General features: G+C 42.1%; 1 protein-coding gene across 1 annotated transcript in view; it reads left to right on the forward strand.

Annotated features, from left to right (window-relative positions):
* The first annotated feature begins 1427 nt into the window (after positions 1–1427).
* The window catches only part of LOC107748988 (H-2 class II histocompatibility antigen, A-U alpha chain-like), a 29200-nt gene continuing 11687 nt past the window's right edge, over positions 1428–18940 (forward strand). Inside the window, exons 1-3 of the mRNA XM_016564064.1 lie at positions 1428–1485; positions 3268–3522; positions 3614–3895. Coding sequence (XP_016419550.1) covers positions 1428–1485; positions 3268–3522; positions 3614–3895 — 595 coding nt within the window. The remainder of the gene's footprint in view (positions 1486–3267; positions 3523–3613; positions 3896–18940) is intronic.

Below are 18940 nucleotides of genomic sequence, written 5' to 3' on the forward strand. Positions count from 1 at the left end.
CTCAGAAATCAGACCTTACTGTTTATGGCATTTTAAGAAATATGAAATGTATGTGCACAAATACGTGTGCAAATCTCTAACTTCTGGTTCCGTTAATGTGTCCAAGGACTACTCGTTTTATCTAAGTGTGTCTATGATGTGCATATAGCATAGCATTTAAAATGGTTCAATTTCTCTGAATTTACAAATTCTTGGAAACATTTTGGATAAAGTGCACAATTTATATAAGTTATATAAGAAATATATAACACTGTGCAAAAGGTTTTTGGATAAATTAATGAAAAAATCTTACATATTGTGCCTTTAAGAATGTAGAACAAGGTCATGTAGACTTAGGGTCCTTGCACACTGAGTCTGACATTTTCGTTCAAAATTTTTGCTTGAAAAAAAAAAAAGACCTCACATTGTGTCAATCATGTTTACAAACTGCCTCTGAAACTTTCGTTTGTCATAAAAAATTTCGGATCAGGTTCGATTTTATGCATTTTTTGCATCCGTAACAAGCATTTTGAAAGGTGTTTTCACAATTCAGAGCCACCGTATGCGAACGCCAAAATCCAAAATGGCATCTGACAAGTTGATCCATTTCGTCTCGCAGCACAAAGCACTGTATACTGCCAGTCTCTGTTCAGGATTAATTGATTCACGGAAACTGGTGGTCGTTATTTTAAATATGTGGCTTCAGTATCGCTAGCAAAGCATCAAACTGAGCCACTGACTTCCTGAAATAAACTTTTAATCACTTGGGATAATCCCGCAGCTCCTTAATAAGGAGGTGGAACTTTCCTTCCTCGCTACAGTCTCAGGATTGGATGGACCCAATATTTCCTCTTTCTTTTTCTCTTTTTAAGAAGAGAGAGGACAACAAAATCATCCTCACTGCTTGAAGACTCCATTTTGTATTGTTTTGCTAATTTTTTCTCAACGGATTAATTAGTATGCATCAGACTCAGTGTGCAATGTCTCTATTGTGACAAATTTTTAGGATGACGAATACGAAAAATCATGAACTTTTAGTTGACTAAAAACTAAATGGCACTATTTGTGTTGTGAGGATTTAAGAAAATGTATTTGATAAATATCATTAACCCATATAATATATATTGACAGTCTGTGTTCCTCTCCTCTATCTCTAACATTTACAAAAACCCACATAAATATTTTTGTCTGTTTGAATAGCACAAAATACACTAGACTACAGTCTCGATGTCAGAGTCATCCTGAAAATTACTTGATTCCAATATGCTTGACAGTTTACAAGTCTAGTATCCTTGACCACAGTTCACAAGTCTAAAACTAAAAATATTTGACCCTAGATACAATGATGTCAGAGTTGGGGTCCACTTCTTATTGGATGATAGGCCTGTATCATTGACTCCAGTAAGAATGATTTTCTTTGGCGTTTGCTCCACTCACATCTGGCTACAATGAAGCTGTATATGTTCATTTTCATACTCCCTGCTATTTTCAGAGCTAAAACTCAAGGTAGGTCAATACTTCACATATTAAAATGATATCCACTGCTTTATAAGATCTTAAGTAGGCAAGCTAAGCATGCTGATGTAGGAAGAAGTTTAAGTCTTCGATATGACTATTAGACTTAGAAATTATTTTTTGAAGTATAACAATATTTTGAATCCCACAAACAAACAAACAGTGCTTTATATGGGTTAAAGACAGAAATCATATTTTGTTTCAATAACTATAATAGACTAAGGGCATGAAAATGGCTGCATAAAAGGCCTGGAAAAGCATTTAAAGGATGAAACCCAGAGTCCGGTGATGTCTATGAATGAAATATTAGCTTTTACACTTTTACATTTGCTTTAAGTTAAACTGTCCAAAACTTTTGCTCACATTAGACAGAGGGATGAAACTCTAAAGGTGCTTTCCCTGCTGAAAAATCCAGCATAAACCAGCATCAATTCCATGTTGGCCCATGCTGATTTATGCTGGTTAGTGCTGGTCTAACTATATTTATGCTGTTCTTAAGCAAAACAGAGCGGTGAAGTTGGTTCAACAGTATGGTTTGCGGGGTTGAATCTAAGTAGGACAGCTGTCTATATGCATGCAGTGCTTTGGGGACAAGCATTGTTTTTGCTTGCATAATTTTATCAATCACTGATTCCAAAATAGCTCTATGAAAATTATTATAGTAAAACCATGTTTTTGGCACATTGACTACCATTTGTATAACCACAAAAAAAACAAAAAAAACAGTTCAACTATGGTTTTGTAGCAAAACCATGGTTAATTTGTGGTTACAATGGAATAACTATAAAAACCATGGTTATTTGGTTTTATTCATAGTAAAATCATGGTTATTTTTTTGTAAGGGGGTGTACATAGTTAAAGGTCTGTCATTGCAGGCAGGAGCAACAATTGCTGAAAGATAATAAATTAAATCAAAGTCAAGGGCAACACTAAAGGGAACACTGATCTCCATAATGGTGTCAAACAGATGTCAACAACAACTATACATACCACATGAAAGAAATAAAGCCAAAATGCAATTCACATTACAAGTGAACATGCTGATGTTTTTGGAGTTGTTTAAGCATCCTCTGGTGAGATATTGTTGATTTTATTTGCATTTGCATTTATTTGTCATTTGTAGTAAAAAGGTTATCTTGTTGTGGTCCTGCTGGGATCATACCAGCACCCGAAATATAACATATGCAGGTCCACCAGCACACCATCACGCTGGTTCCATTGTGCAAAACATACCTTATGCTGGATTACCAACAAACCGCCTTTGAGAATCCCATGTTTGGGACCAACAAACCAGCAACCAGGATCTCATGCTCATTCCAGCATGCAAAACATCCCTTATGCTTGTGACCAGCAATGCTGGATTTTTCATCAGGGGTTCTTCTTAGCTGGTAAAACATGTTTGTGTTGAAACAGCCAATAATAAAATGTGACATTCTGTACTTCTGCCTCATATTCACCTTTTAATCATATTTACAGTTTTTTGACCACAGCAAACAGAGCAATTTTGTCTTTACATACACACATACACAGCGCCTTCCACAAGTATTGGGACAGTAAAGACAAAATTGCTCTGTTACCTGTGGCGTCACACACACACACACACACACACACACACAAACTAATCATGGCTGTGTATGTTACTGTAATGAATGAATGATGAAATACAGTTCATTATTTGTTCATTGTACTTTTGTAGTGTATTAACTATATCTTAAAGACTGAGAATGTACTGATTTTGAGCTAAAATTTCTTTTGACATTTTATCTGTTTCAGTTGTACACAACTCTTTTGTATTTACTGGATGCTCTGATACAGAGAAGGAGGAACTTTATGGAACAGATGGAGAGGAGGTTTTCCATTCAGACTTCATTGGGAAAAAGGGATTGTTGACACTGCCTGATTTTGCAGATTTTGTCAACTCCACCAGCTATGATGGATTTTATGAACAGAGTGTTGGTAGTCTAGAAGTCTGCAGAAATTACTTAGACATACAAATAAAAGCTTACAGTGGCTCTGATGAAAAAACAGGTAATAATACAAACTTAATATGCAGTAGTAGCAACTTTTCGTATAATTGATTGGTTACAAATGTACAAATGCAATTTTTTTGTGTTCACAGAACCCCCTCACACTTCCATCTACTCCAAATATGATGTGATGGTGGGTGTTGAGAATGACCTAATCTGTCACATGACTGGGTTCTTCCCACCACCTGTGATCATCTCATGGACTAAGAACAGTGTGAATGTGACAGAGTTTATGAATAGCCAGTATCGCCCAAATCATGACGGCACATTTAACATCTTCTCCCATCTGAAGATCACCCCTGAAGAGGGAGACATTTACAGCTGCACTGTGGGACATAAAGCTATTCTGGGCCAACCTCAGACCAAAACATGGGGTGAGTCATTGGTTTCATGTGAATTCCATAGTGTAATCATATTCCACTCAAGGGAAGTTGCAGTTTATTCACATAGCACACAAAGCATAACCCAAGAAACAAACCCAAAATAAGCAAAAGACTTAACAGAGCAGGACTTGGTTTGGAACATAAACTAAACTTAAACAGATATAAACTCACCAACAATGGTTACAGGGAACAAAGCTAGACAAGAGACAGTGGTAAAAATATAAGACTAATGACTAACAAGAAACACCTGTGAACAAAAATAAAGATAATCAACCTGTCACAGGTTGTGTTGAGAAGCAAGGCAAAGGAGACAGAAGGTAAAGTCCAAAACTCTCAGTTTAATAAACAACTCAAACCACAAGCAGAATGGTGAGGGAAAACACAACTAGGCATAACGGTGACTGGACAAAGAGTGTCTGAGAGGGAGCAACTTAAATACATAGACAAATGAGGGTAATTAACTAGACACAGGTGATGGAGGTAAACTAATAAGGCTAAATGGGACCAGGAACATAACCACAAAAGGGCACACAGGAACTAAATGAAAACAGAAGACAGGAAAACACAGAAACAAGGTGTCCATGGCAACTGAAAGTGTGACATTACTCCCCCTCCCGGAAAGCGCGACCTCGCGATAAACACATTCAAGAGGGGTGGGAGGGTGGGTAGGAGCAGCTACACAAGACGGCAAGCCTCCAGGGCAGGGCAGGTAATCCCGGGGGCCATGGCGGTGCAAGTAGTTCCCCCCAAAATGTTTTTTCATTTTCTTGGGGAAACCTTTGGGTCCTTTGGCTGGAACAGACTTTGGGCTGGGCTATGGGGCCAAATACATCTCTGGACTGAACTTGGGTCGGGGAATCATCTTAGGATGGTGATCGGGGACTGGAGCCATCCCTATGATGAACTCGGGGACAGAAGCCCTCTCTGGACTGGAATCAGGGACAAAAGCCCTCTCTAGGCTGCACTCGGGAACAGAAGCCCTCTCTTTGCTGGACTCAGGAACAAAAGCCCTCTCTGGGCTGGACACGGGGACGGAAGCCCTTTCTGGGCTGGACTCAGGGACGGAAGCCCTCTCTGGGCTGCATTCGGGAACAGAAGCCCTCACTTTGCTGGACTCAGGAACAGAAGCCCTCTCTGGGCTGGACACGGGGTCAGAAGCCCTCTCTGGGCTGCACTCGGGAACAGAAGCCCTCTCTGGGTTGCACTCGGGGACAGAAGCCCTGTCTGGGCTGCACTTGAGGACGGAAGACCACTCTGGGCTGGACTTGGGGACAGAAGCCCTCTCTGGGCTGCCCTCGGGAACAAAAGCCCTCTCTGTGCTCTCCTTCTCTCGACTCTGGTCAGGAGCTAGAGCCATCTCTCGACTCTGGTCAGAGGCTAGAGCCATCTCTCGACTCTGGTCAGGGGCTAGAACCTCAGTGAACCATCTCTTCTTCCTCATCCTCCTCCTTAGGACTGCGGTCAAAGGGAATGCTGAAGCTATCACAGGGCTAGAGAATGAAGCGGCCGGCGGGCTTGAGAGTGAAGCAGCCGGCGGGCTTGAGAGTGAGGCGGCCAGCGGGCTTGAGAGTGAAGCAGCCGGCAGGCTTGAGAGTGAAGCAGCCAACGGGCTTGAGAGTGGAGTAGCTGGCGGGCTGAAGAGCGAAACGGCCGTGAGTGAGGCGGCTGCTCCTTCTGGGCTGCGGACTGGAATGGATCTTGGAACTGGAGACAGATGAAGGGATGTGGATTTAAGCACTGACCTGACAGATTTGAATGCTGGGTCTGCAACTTTAATTCAATTAAATTAAATTCAAGTTTATTTGTATGGCGCTTTTCACGATACAAATCGTTGCAAAGCAACTTTACAGCAAATTAAGTTTCTACAATATTTAGTGGTAGCTTATCAGTGGTGACTGTCAGTTAATGTACATATGGCAGAAATGTACGGAAAAATCAATTAAAGACGTAATCAAACAGACGATGAACACTATTAACAGCAATTACTATATGATGCAATCAAACTTATAGCAAAATTTGGCAGTTCTGTATGTTGTTTCATGGTTGGCATCATCTGAGGTCCTCTGAGGGGTTGGCATCATCTCTTCTCAGGTGTTCTGGACCCCAGGTCAGCGCTATTAGATGTCCATTTGCGTGCTCTGGGAAACACGGGAGGAGATTGGTGGTCGGAACCATTGGTTAGGCATGTGGAGGGTCCCGGCGTAGGGTGAGCTGGAGAGGCGAAGTGTGTTTTAGAGGGGGCTAGATGAGGATGGTTCACATTTTCTTTAACTTCTTCTACCTCAAAATTTGAACCATTTAAATAAAGGATGAGATTAATTAACTCAACTACAGAGAAATCACATGCAGGAAGACTACTGCGAATAGTTTCCTCATCCAGACCCAACTAAAAACAAGCACCGAGTGAAGCATCAAGCCAGCTCGCCCGATAGGAAAGCTCGAGGAATTCCTGCACATACCTTTCCAAAGACCGACCACCCTGCCACAGGCACCACAGCTGGTCCTCTGCCCAGTTCATTTTTCATGGTCCGGTCATCTGTCACAGGTTGTGTTGAGAAGCAAGGCGAAGGAGACAGCAGGTAAAGTCCAAAACTCTCAGTTTAATAAACAACTCAAACCACATGGAGAATGGCAAGGGAAAACACAACTAGGTATAACGCTGACCGGACAAAGAGTGTCTGAGAGGGAACAACTTAAATACATAGACAAATGAGGGCAATTAACTAGACACAAGTGATGGAGGTAAACTAATAAGGCTAAACGAGACCAGGAACATAACCAAAAAAGGGCACACAGGAACTAAACCAACACAGAAGACAGAATTGTTCCACAGAACGTCTGTGATTTTAATGGGAAATCTGCAAGGCATAAGAAATCTAAGTAAAATTACCAGATGTGGGAGCTAACAGAAGTCCCATGCCTCTATCAAGTGCTTTCGCCCGTATTTTTTTTAGATATTGCATGCGGAAAACACTTATATATAGACTTGTCCCACCACCTTGCTTATTAATGTAGGAACAATGCTTTATAAATGATGAATTAACTATTTACTAATGCTTAACTGATTATTCATAGCGCACAGTTATTATAAAGTGTTACTGTTAGATTTACATACAAATAATTATTATATATAAATAAACTTAATACCTAATGAAACCAGACGAATACAAAAAGTAATTATAATAATGGTTTAATATATTTTGGAGCAATTAGTAGCAGCTGAGAGGAAGACCTGAACATGCTCTGGGAACAGTAGAGGTGAAGAAGATCTGAGATGTAAGTCATAGCAAGAATATGGAGAATACTAAAATCATAAAATCAACTCTGTATTGAACAGTAACCACTGACGTGATGCTAACACAGTTGTGGTTTGCTCCCTCTTTTTCATCCTAGTCAAAAAACCAAAAAAAACAAGCTGCTGCTTTGTGTATCAGTTGTAGACGTGAGAGTGAGGACTGGTTATTTCCAGTGTAAATAGTGTTACAGTAATATAACCTGGTTGAGATGAATATGTGAATGGCAGTCTCCAAAGTAATGAAAAGTAGTCAATTTTTTAAGCTTGTGAAGCCCCTTAAGCTGCAGAAAACTGGCTCTGATTACAAAATGTATTAGTTTGTCAAATTTTAGTTCAGAATCAAAAATTTAACTCCCAGTTTTTTAACTTGATCACAAATATTTTCTTGAAGAGGACTAAGGGTAGGACATAAATTATCTAAAATATGTGGGGCACCAAACAAAATAACTTAGGTAGGAACTGTAGGAAGTTTTTGTCCATCCAAGCTTTTATGTCTTTTAAACATGCTAACAGGGGAGGCACTGGTTGTACCTGATTTTAGAGGAAAATAGAGCTGGGTATCATCTGCATAAATATGATAAGAAACCTCATGGTACTCAAGCATGGAATGGACAGGGAGCAACTTTGTAAGAATAACATCGAGAGAGCAGGTGGTTGACTTTATGTTGAAAATAATGTCCAACAATTCAAAAGTGAGATAGTATGAAAGTTAGAAAAACAAGACAAACTAATATTTAAATATTGGAAATTCTGAGATAAATTAGAAGAAATCTGCAAACTAATGCCAATGATTTTATTGATAAAAATGTTACAAAACTTCTCACAAGACTCTAAATTTGGATCTTGAAGGGGTATTAAAACTATTACTTTTTTGTGGTAATAAAAATATATCTAAGTGAACAATATATTTTAAAATGACTTCAAATGCATATACAATAGCAATGAAGCAATAATTGGTTCAAATAAAGTATCAAAAATTAGTAACAATATGGTTTTATTAAATAACCCTATTAAAATACATAATGAAATATATACAATATAAACATAACTTACAGGCACAATATGTAATTTTTCACCGCTAGAGGTCACTAACCTATTCAAAACAATAACAAAGGCGTAGATTGATGACGCTGTGAATGAGCATGGAATCATGGGACATGTCGTCATGTCGATGGATCTAATAATGTTTATGGGGAAATAATGTTTATGGATGAGTGAATGCATTCATGTTTTTAACATGATTGTGGTATGAAGCAGGGCGTGATTGCTAATGAGACAAATATCAGTGGCACACGCGAGTCTCAGAGGATATAAAGGAATGAGGGCATTTTATTCTACCGAACTACCCACAAGTGCTGAAATACTACTCATACAGTTCAGATTATTTGACAAATTAAAATTGTGAGGTAACGCAGTGCTGTTTCACTTCTCGGCGGCAGTGCGGTCCCTGGGGCTGAAACTCGGTGTATGTGTGGGGCTTGAGGAGACGCGTTGAACAAGCTCCATGCCGCCGGGCTGGGCAGCTCGGTTCGGGAGCAAAACCCGTCCGAAGCCCGTAACTTCTGGTGGTCGTTGTACTGATGAGTGCCACTAGGGGGCACTAATGTTTGAGTAATGCAAGGCAATTGTGCAAGCGAATAAAATACAATACATATAGCATGTGAAACGGTGTTCCTGTGTCGGTGATCTGTGCAAGATAAATGAAACATGGTACCAGGATAAATAGATAAACAGTTTACAAAATGAGTGTAAATAGCACTAGACAGCCAAACGAGCTGAATTTGAGTGGAAATGTCCATGCTAATTGGAAATCCTTCAAGCAGTGCTTCGCGCTGTAGCTGTTAGCGACGGGGCTGTAGAGTGATAATGACCGCCGGAAGATTGCTCTGCTTCTCACGGTGGCGGGCCGATCTGCAATAGATGTTTTCAACACGTTCCAGTTCTCTGAGGAAGAGCAAGATAAGTACAATGTCGTTATAGCAAATTTTGAGGACTATTGTACACCAAAGAAAAACGAAACATACGAACGTTATGTCTTTCATAATCAGATGCAGAAAGAAGGAGATACTATTGAACAATACGTGACAGATTTATGTCTGAAAAGCCAATCGTGCAACTTTGAGAGTTTGTCTGATTCGATGATCAGGAATCAAATAGTCATTGGCGTCCTGGATAAGAGAGTAAGAAGACAGTTACTCGGGGAGACTGAATTGACTTTGGACAAAGCAATTCGCATTTGCCAAGCATCAGAGAGAGTGAATGTACAACTTAAATCCTTCGATGCAGAAAGAGCCTGCAGCAGCAATGGATGTCGTGTGTGAACACGCAAAAAAAAACTGGTAAAGAAAAACACTGCAAACCAAGACAAAAGGACAACAAGGACTGTAACCGATGTGGAACCAACCATGCACCACAAAAATGCCCGGCTTATGGTAAAGACTGTCGCAAGTGTGGTGGAAAAAAATCATTTTGCAAGATGCTGGTTCACTAAAAAAAAAAGTTTGAGTTGTGGAAAGAGTCAAGGACACCAGCGACAGCAATGATGAGGACGAGCAGTTCTTCGTGGAGACTGGTGGAGGAAGCGAGCACCAAGGATGAGTGGATAGCTCATCTAGATGTCAATGGAGTGACTGTACCCTTTAAACTGGACACCGGTGTGCAAGTGACCCTTCTGCCAACAAGAGAATTCGACAGACTGAGAAAAGTGCATGACAGAAAGATAAGCATACGAACTTACAGTGATGAGCCCACAAATGGGGTATGTAGCATCACCCTGACAGCAAAAACAGGACAGTCTGTGAATGTAATGTGTGTACTGGTAGAGGGTAACAGACAGCCTATACTTGTGCTGAAGGCTTGTGAAAATTTGGGGCTCATAAAGAGAGTGCATGTGATTATCAGTAAAGCAGTTACACAGAGTGACACAGCTGAGAAACAGAATGAGATGGTAACTAGTGTTAACAAGATAGTTAAACAGTACCAAGATGTGTTTGAAGGTGTGGGTTGTCTACCAGGCAAACACAAGATACAGTTGAAAGAAAATCCTCAAGCAGTCATACATCCAGCAAGGAAGGTACCAGCTGCCCTCAAAGAAAGGTTGAGGTCTGAATTGCAATCTTTGATTGGGAAAGGAATAATAAGAAAAATAGAGGAGCCAACAGAGTGGGTAAATTCTCTGGTAATTGTGGAAAAGAAAAATGGAGATCTAAGACTTTGCATAGATCCAAGAGATTTAAAAAAGTGGATCAAAAGAGAGCACTACAAGTTGCCAACAAAGACTGACATAACAAGCACAACGTCAGGTGCAAGTTATTTCTCTAAACTGGATGCATCATCAGGTTTCTACCAAATTGTCCTGGATGAAGAAAGTGCTAAGTTATTTACTTTCAATACACCCTTCGGGCGGCACTGTTTCCTTCGCTTACCTTTTGGTATCTGTTCGGCGGTATTTCACAGAACAGTGCAACAGCTGTTTGATGGTATGGAAGGTGTGGGAGTATTCCTGGATGACATAATAATATAGGGAAGAATGCAAAATGAGCATGACAAAAGACTCTATGAAGTGTTAAAACATGCACAAAAGTCAGGACTGAAACTAAACAGACAAAATGTGAATTTGGAGTGACAGAGATCACTTACCTCGGAGATAACCTATCTGCAGTAGGAATACAGCCAGACCCGGAAAAACCGCGAGCTGTAGCTGACATGCCAGCGCCTAAAAACAAAACAGAGTTACAGAGAGCATTGGGGGTAGTCAATTACATGAGTAAATTCATACCCAAGCTTTCTGCCAACACAAAAGCGATGCGTAGTTTGCTGGAGAAAAATAGTGAATGGCAATGGGAGCACCACCATGCACAAGAATGGGAAAAGACTGTGTCATACTGGAAAAAGCAGCACGGAAAATGATATTCAAATTCATGTGGATTGTGTAGTGAATCAGATACCTGTGTCAAGACAGAACTGGGTTGAGTTTGCAGACGCAACAGCAAGTGACAGCGTATTACAGGAAGTGATTTGTAAAATCAACTTACCTGGAGACGAGACGCTGCCTAGTCCATATCAGCATTTCATAGCTTTCTGTCATTGACTGAGTTCTTCTAAAAGGAAGGAGGATTGTAGTCCCTAGTACAAAGAGACAACAAATGACTGAGCTCATACACGAAGGCCATATGGGTATTGAGAAATGTAAGCGCCATGCCCGAGATGTGATGTACTGCCCTATATGAATAGAGACATAGAGACACAAGTACAGTGCTGTGAGATTGGTCAACAACACAGATACAAACAGCAGAAAGAGCCACTCTTACCTCATTTTAAACCATGTGAACCGTGGAGGAAATTCGGAGCTGATTTGTTCCAAATGAATGGGAAAGATTACCTGGTTTTCATGGATTACTATTCCAACTATCCAGAGTTCGCATTGTTGACAGACACCTCTGCAAAGCATGTGATCTTACATTTGAAAACAATTTTTGCGAGACATTGAATTCCGGTCACTCTAGTCAGTGACAATGGACCTCAATTCTGTGGGCTAACATTCAAAGAGTTTGCAAGGCAGTATGGATTAGAACACGTAACATCAAGTCCATATTATCCACAGTAAAATGGGTTAGCCGAAAAGGCAGTGCAGATTGTGAAGCATCTGCTGAAGAAAGCAGCTGAAGCAGGAGAAGATCCTCACCTTGCAATCTTGAACTACAGATCAACACCTTTAGAAGGTGTGAAGTCTCCAGCGGAATTACTGATGGGTAGAAAGCTGAGGACAAAGCTACCCTCAGCTGAACATCTGCTACAAAACAAAGACCAGTTTGCAGCTAGGAAATGCAGCTCTAATGTCACATACAACAAAAACGCAAGACCTTTACGCCCACTGGAATGTAATGATTTGGTGAGAGTAAGATGTGATGGAAAATGGGGACCAAAGGCAAAGGTTCTGAAGGAGATCATGCCTAGATCGTATGAAGTAATCACTGAGTATGGCAATACTCTTCGCAGAAAGAGGAGGGATTTGTTGAAAATTCCTAAAACAGAATTCAACAAGGATGCCTGGATCAATTGTCCTGTGGCTCCAAAAGAATACAGTAAAGAGAGTGATGTAGGGCAAAGGAGTACCCCCAAAGAAAACTCCTACAGATAGTACACTGTCATTATCTCTAAATGCAGGAAAGGTTGAGAGGCAAAGGAGATTCATTGTTAAGCCAAAAAGACTTATTGAGGAGTGCTGAAGTGTTAAATGTGTATGCAAACTAATCTAAAGGAAAAATAAAAGAAACAAATAATTGAGGAAATGAGACACATTGTTAGATAATTAAAATGTTCAGAATGTTGTGGTGATGAGAGTTTAAAAAACCTGTGTTATTGGAAGGTTTTATTTAATTTACTAGTTGATTGTTGCATTAAAAAAAGGGAGATGTACTGATGAGTGCCACTAGGGGGCACTAATGTTTTGAGTAATGCAAGGCAATTGTGCAAGCGAATAAAATGCAATACATATAGCATGTGAAACGGTGTTCCTGTGTCGGTGATGTGTGCAAGATAAATGAAACAGTCGTAACTCTTTCAGTTCTATGTGTTAGTTTGTTGGCTGTATGAGACCAGCAATAAGCTAGATCGACAATATAATATCATGATGATATTCTAACATTTCATCGTATTGAGCTATAGTCAAGTCAAGTCACCTTTATTTATATAGCGCTTTTAACAATACAGATTGTGTCAAAGCAACTGTATAGCATTAATTATCAATTGTTGTTTAATTATCAATTATTAATTATCAATAATGCAAAATGGCAATAGTAAACAGTCAATTTTCAGTTAAAGGCAGTTCATCATTGAATTCAGTGATGTCATCATCCAGCTCAGTTCAGTTTAAATAGTATCTGTGCAATCAAGTCGACGACTAAGCAAGCCAGAGGCGACAGCGGCAAGGAACCAAAACTCCATCGGTGACAGAATGGAGAAAAAACCTTGGGAGAAACCAGGCTCAGTCGGGGGTCAGTTCTCCTCTGGCCAGACGAAACCAGCAGTTCAATTCCAGGCTGCAGCAAAGTCACATTGTGCAGAGGACTCATCTGTTTCCTGTGGTCTTTTCCCGGTGGCCATCTAGGAGACAAGGTCTTTAATGGGGATCTGTCTCTGGGGCTCATCTAGTTGTCCTGATCTCCGCTAACATTCAGGGCTGTCGAGGTCCTCTCTAGGTGCTGATTCACCAACTGGGCTGGATACGAACTGGATTCGGGTGACTGCAGTGACCATCTGATCTGGATACAGACTGGATCTGGTGGCTACGGTGACCTCAGAATAAGAAAGAAACAGACTAATATTAGCGTAGATGCCATACTTCTAACGATGTAGCAAGTACATCGGGTGTTATGGGAAGTGTTCCCGGTTCCGGTTGACCTAATTAATGCAGCCTAAAAATCCTTTAACAGATGCGTGCAGAACAACCACCCAATAAAGCATTACAATAATCTAACTGTAATGGCGATCCAAGTCATGTTTTTCACCATTTCCATTATAAGGGTGAGGCACAAAGGATTTGACACGTGAATCCAAAACTTTTCTTATAAATGTTTACTTTTTCTTTATCTTGTTACATTACAAAAGAAATTCTAAAACTCAAAAACTTCTTAACACTTGTTCTATTTCCAAAAACATGAATTTTTCACGGGCAAAAGACTGTCAAGTTCCAACCCTTCCTTTCGTATTCTTCTTCAAAAATTTCTTACAAATACGTAATACGTATAAAACTAGTCAAAGTCACGTGATACAATACAAATAACACAAAATACACATTTATCGAAAAACATAATCATTCTTAATATAAGGAAAAAATATTACAAAATTATTAATGTTGTTATGGCTCTAAAACTAACCTTGAGGTCATAAACACATGAATTAACATTTCTGCATTTGACATTGAGAGCCTAGGTCATAATTTAGATATATTTTTGAGATGGAAAAATGCAGTTTTACAAATACTAGAAAAATAAGAGAGAAACAGACTAATATTAGCGTAGATGCCATTTTTCTAACGATGTAGCAAGTACATTGAGTGTTATGGGAAGTGTTCCTGGTTCCAGTTGTTCTAATTAATGCAGCCTAACAATCCTTTAACGGATTTGAATATTAGAAGCGTATTAGTGTGTTATGTGTAAGCCAGGTTGAAGAGATGGGTCTTTAATCTAGATTTAAACTGCAAGAGTGTGTCTGCCTCCCGGACAATGTTAGGTAGGTTATTCCAGAGTTTGGGTGCTAAATAGGAAAAGGATCTGCCGCCCGCAGTTGATTTTGATATTCTAGGTATTATCAAATTTCCAGAGTTTTGAGAACGCAGCGGACGTGGAGGACTATAATGTAACAAGAGCTCGTTCAAATACTGAGGTGCTAAACCATTCAGGGCTTTATAAGTAATTAGCAAGATTTTAAAATCTATACGATGTTTAATAGGGAGCCAGTGCAGTGTTGACAGAACTGGGCTAATATGGTCATACTTCCTGGTTCTAGTAAGAACTCTAGCTGCTGCATTTTGGACCAGCTGGAGTTTTACAAATGCTAGAAATGTTGCTTTCAAAGGAAAGATTGCTATCAAATAGCACACCTAGGTTCCTAACTGATGACAAAGAATTTACAGAGCAGCCATCAAATGTTAGACAGTGTTCTAGGTTATTACATGCGGAGCTTTTAGGTCCTATAATTAATTCAAGTTTTGTAATCAGTTATAGTAAAACTATAATTAACACTTCTGTTTTTTCAGAATTTAGCAGTAAGAAATGACTCATCATCCAGTTTCTTTATATTGACTATGCATTCCGTTAACATAACAGTGAAAGCTAACACTGTGTTTCCTGATGATATCTCCCAAGGGTAACATGTAAAGCGTGAAGAGTAACGGCCCTAGTACTGAGCCTTGAGGTACTCCATACTGCACTTGTGATCGATATGATACCTCTTCATTCACTGCTATGAATTGATGGCAGTCAGATAAGTACGATTTGAACCATGCTAATGCACTTCCATTAATGCCAACAAAGTTTTCTAGTCTATTCAAAAGAATGTTGTGGTCAATAGTGTCGAATTCAGCGTTAAAATACAGTAGCACTAATAGAGAGATACAACCACGATCAGATAATAAGAGCAAGTCATTTGTAACTCTAATGAGAGCAGTCTCAGTACTATGATATGGTCTAAATCCTGACTGGAAATCCTCACAGATACCATTTTTCTCTAAGAAGGAATATAATTGTGAGGATACTACCTTTTCTAGTATCTTGGACAGAAAAGGGAGATTCGAGATCGGTCTGTAATTAACTAGTTCTTTGGGGTCAAGTTGTGGTTTTTTGATGAGAGGCTTAATAACAGCCAGTTTGAAGGTTTTGGGGACATATCCTAATAACAATGACAAATTAATAATAGTCAGAAGAGGATCTCTGACTTCTCATCGGGGGGCCACTTCTCCTCTGGCCAGACGAAACCAGCTGTTCAATTCCAGGCTGCAGCAAAGTCACTCCTCTTCCTGCCGGGAAGACTCCTGTAGATGCCCGAACAGGGTCGTGCTCTCTTTCCTGCAAGATGGGTTGGAGCGAAGGCTGTCTCCCTCCACCCTCAAGGTGTATGTTGCCGCCATTGCCGCACATCACGAGGCAGTAGACGGTAAGTCTGTAGGGAAGCACGACTTGGTCGTCAGGTTTCTCAGAGGGGCGAGGAGGCTAAATCCTCCGCGCCCTCACCTGTTACCCTCTTGGGATCTCCCCTCGGTCCCGGCGGCCCTGAAGGAGGAGCCCTTCGAGCCTCTGCAGTCAGCAGAGCTTAAGTTTCTGTCGTTAAAGACAGCGCTCCTCACCGCATTGGCCTCGGTCAAGAGGGTAGGGGACCTGCAGGCATTTTCGGTCGACGATTCGTGCCTAGAATTCGGAACGGGTAACTCTCACGTTGTCCTGAGACCCCGGCCTGGATATGTGCCCAAAGTTCCCACCACGCCTTTCAGGGATCAGGTGGTGAACTTGCAAGCGCTGCCCCGGGAGGAGGCAGACCCAGCCATTGCTCTGCTCTGTCCCGTTCGCGCTCTGCGCATTTACGTGGACCGTACGCAGAGCTTCAGGACCTCAGACCAGCTCTTTGTCCGCTTCGGAGGACAGCAGAGGCTGTCTCCAAACAAAGGCTTGCCCACTGGTTAGTGGAGGCTATAGTCTTGGCATACCAGGCCCAACGTTTACCATGCCCCCTCGGAGTGAGAGCTCACTCTACGAGAGGAGTGGCATCTTCTTGGGCATTGGCGCGGGGCGCCTCGATAGCAGACATCTGTAGAGCGGCCGGCTGGGCGACGCCTAACACGTTTACGAGATTCTATAATCTCCGTGTAGAGCCCGTGTCCTCTCGTGTACTCGCCTCAGGTAGGCAGTAACACCGGACCTGCTCGGTGTCGATCACGCTTGCTGCGCCATTCCCCTCTACGGACCGGATACGTGCGCTTTTTTGCTTCTCAGTTCAGTTCCCCATGGCGAACCCTGGTGGAGTTCCTCCCGCACCCTCGGCGGTCAGGCGTGGCGGAGCGCCAGACGCCAGGCTCAGCACTCGTGTGCATGCCCAAGGTCAGCCCTTGTGCTGGGCTAGGTGCCCGTGTGTAGTGATTCCCCCTTCGGGTGATCCCACATGTGTATTCTTCCACGGTACGGCTCCCCTCACGGTAAGCCCGTGTCTTTCCCTGGCAGTCGTTCACTGCCATCTCTGCTGCGTAGTTATCTCACCCCAGGCGGGTTGAGTCAGGGTCGTGCTCTCTTTCCTGCAAGATGGGTTGGAGTGAAGGCTGTCTCCCTCCACCCTTAAAGTGTATGTTGCCGCCATTGCCGCGCATCACGAGGCAGTAGACGGTAAGTCTGTGGGGAAGCACGACTTGGTCGTCAGGTTTCTCAGAGGGGCGAGGAGGCTAAATCCTCCGCGCCCTCACCTGTTACCCTCTTGGGATCTCCCCTCGGTCCTGACGGCCTTGAAGGAAGAGCCCTTCGAGCCTCTGCAGTCAGTAGAGCTTACATTTCTGTCGTTGAAGACAGTGCTCCTCACGGCATTGGCCTCGGTCAAGAGAGTAGGGGACCTGCAGGCATTTTCGGTCAATGATTCGTGCCTAGAATTCTGAACGGGTAACTCTCACGTTGTCCTGAGACCCCGGCCTGGATATGTGCCCAAAGTTCCCACCACGCCTTTTAGGGATCAGGTGGTGAACTTGCAAGCGCTGCCCCGGGAGGAGGCAGACCCAGCCATCGCTCTGCTCTGTCCCCTTCGCGCTCTGCGCATTTACGTGGACCGTACGCAGAGCTTCAGGACCTCAGACCAGCTCTTTGTCTGCTTCGGAGGACAGCAGAAGGGAAAGGCTGTCTCCAAACAAAGACTTGCCCACTGGTTAGTGGAGGCTATAGTCTTGGCATACCAGGCCCAACGTTTACCGTGCCCCCCCAGAGTGAGAGCACACTCCGCGAGAGGAGTGGCATCTTCTTGGGCATTGGCGCGGGCCGCCTCGATAGCAGACATCTGTAGAGCTACCGGCTGGGCGACACCTAACACGTTTGCGAGATTCTATAATCTCCGTGTAGAGCCCGTGTCCTCTCGTGTACTCGCCTCAGGTAGGCAGTAACACCAGGACCGCTCGGTGTCGATCACGCTTGCTGCGCCATTCCCCTCTACGGACCGGATACGTGCGCTTTTTTGCTCCTCAGTTCAGTTCCCCATGGCGAACCCTGCAGTAGCCAGTACAAACGACACAGGGGATTTATCATTAACACTTGTTTCTCTGGATAATGTTATATGAAGCACCATTACTTCAAACGAGTTATACTTGAAGCCCGCCTTCTGAGAAATACTGAAAACATTGTTATAAATTGAAGCAACACCTCCCCCTTTACCTTTTGGACGCGGCTCATGTTTATAACAGTAATCTTGGGGGGTAGACTCATTTAAAATAATGTAATCATCAGGTTTTAGCCAGGTTTCTGTCAAACAGAGCACATCTAGTTTATGATCAGTGATCATATCATTTACAAAAAGTGCTTTCGTAGAAAGGGACCTGATATTCAATAAGCCAAGCTTTATCATTTGTTTATCCATATTGCATCTGTTTTTTATTTGTTGAACATCAATTAAATTGTTACTCTTAATTTGGTTTGGACGTTTTTTGTATTTTCTAGTTCGGGGAACAGACACAATCTCTATAGTGTGATATCTAGGTGAAAGAGACACTATGTGCTGAGAATTAGCTGATTTCTGTGACGTGAGGCGGCTAGCAGACGGTCAGTTTATCCAGTCTGTCTGCTTCCTGACCTGGGCCCCAGTTAGTCAAGATTATGTGCCATATTTCTAGAGAGAAGAGCGGCACCACCCCAGGAGGGATGAAGACCATCTCTTTTCAACAGGTCAGGTCTGCCCCAAAAACTCATCCAATTATCTATGAAACCTATGTTATTCTGCGGGCACCACTTAGACATCCAGCCATTGAGTGACGACAGTCTGCTATGTATCTCATCGTCACGGTAAGCAGGGAGGGGACCAGAGCAAATTACAGTGTCTGACATCGTGCTTGCAAGTTCACACACCTCTTTAATGTTATTTATAGTGATCTCCGACTGGTGAAGTCGAACATCATTAGCGCCGGCGTGAATAACAATCTTACTGTATTTACGTTTAGCATTAGCCAGTCACTTTAAGAGAACGCACTGATCCAGTGCACTGATACTGTACGTTCAGCCGAC

Source organism: Sinocyclocheilus rhinocerous, unplaced genomic scaffold, assembly GCF_001515625.1.
Source record: "Sinocyclocheilus rhinocerous isolate Xijiao unplaced genomic scaffold, SAMN03320098_v1.1 scaffold1452, whole genome shotgun sequence".
NCBI lineage: Eukaryota > Metazoa > Chordata > Actinopteri > Cypriniformes > Cyprinidae > Sinocyclocheilus > Sinocyclocheilus rhinocerous.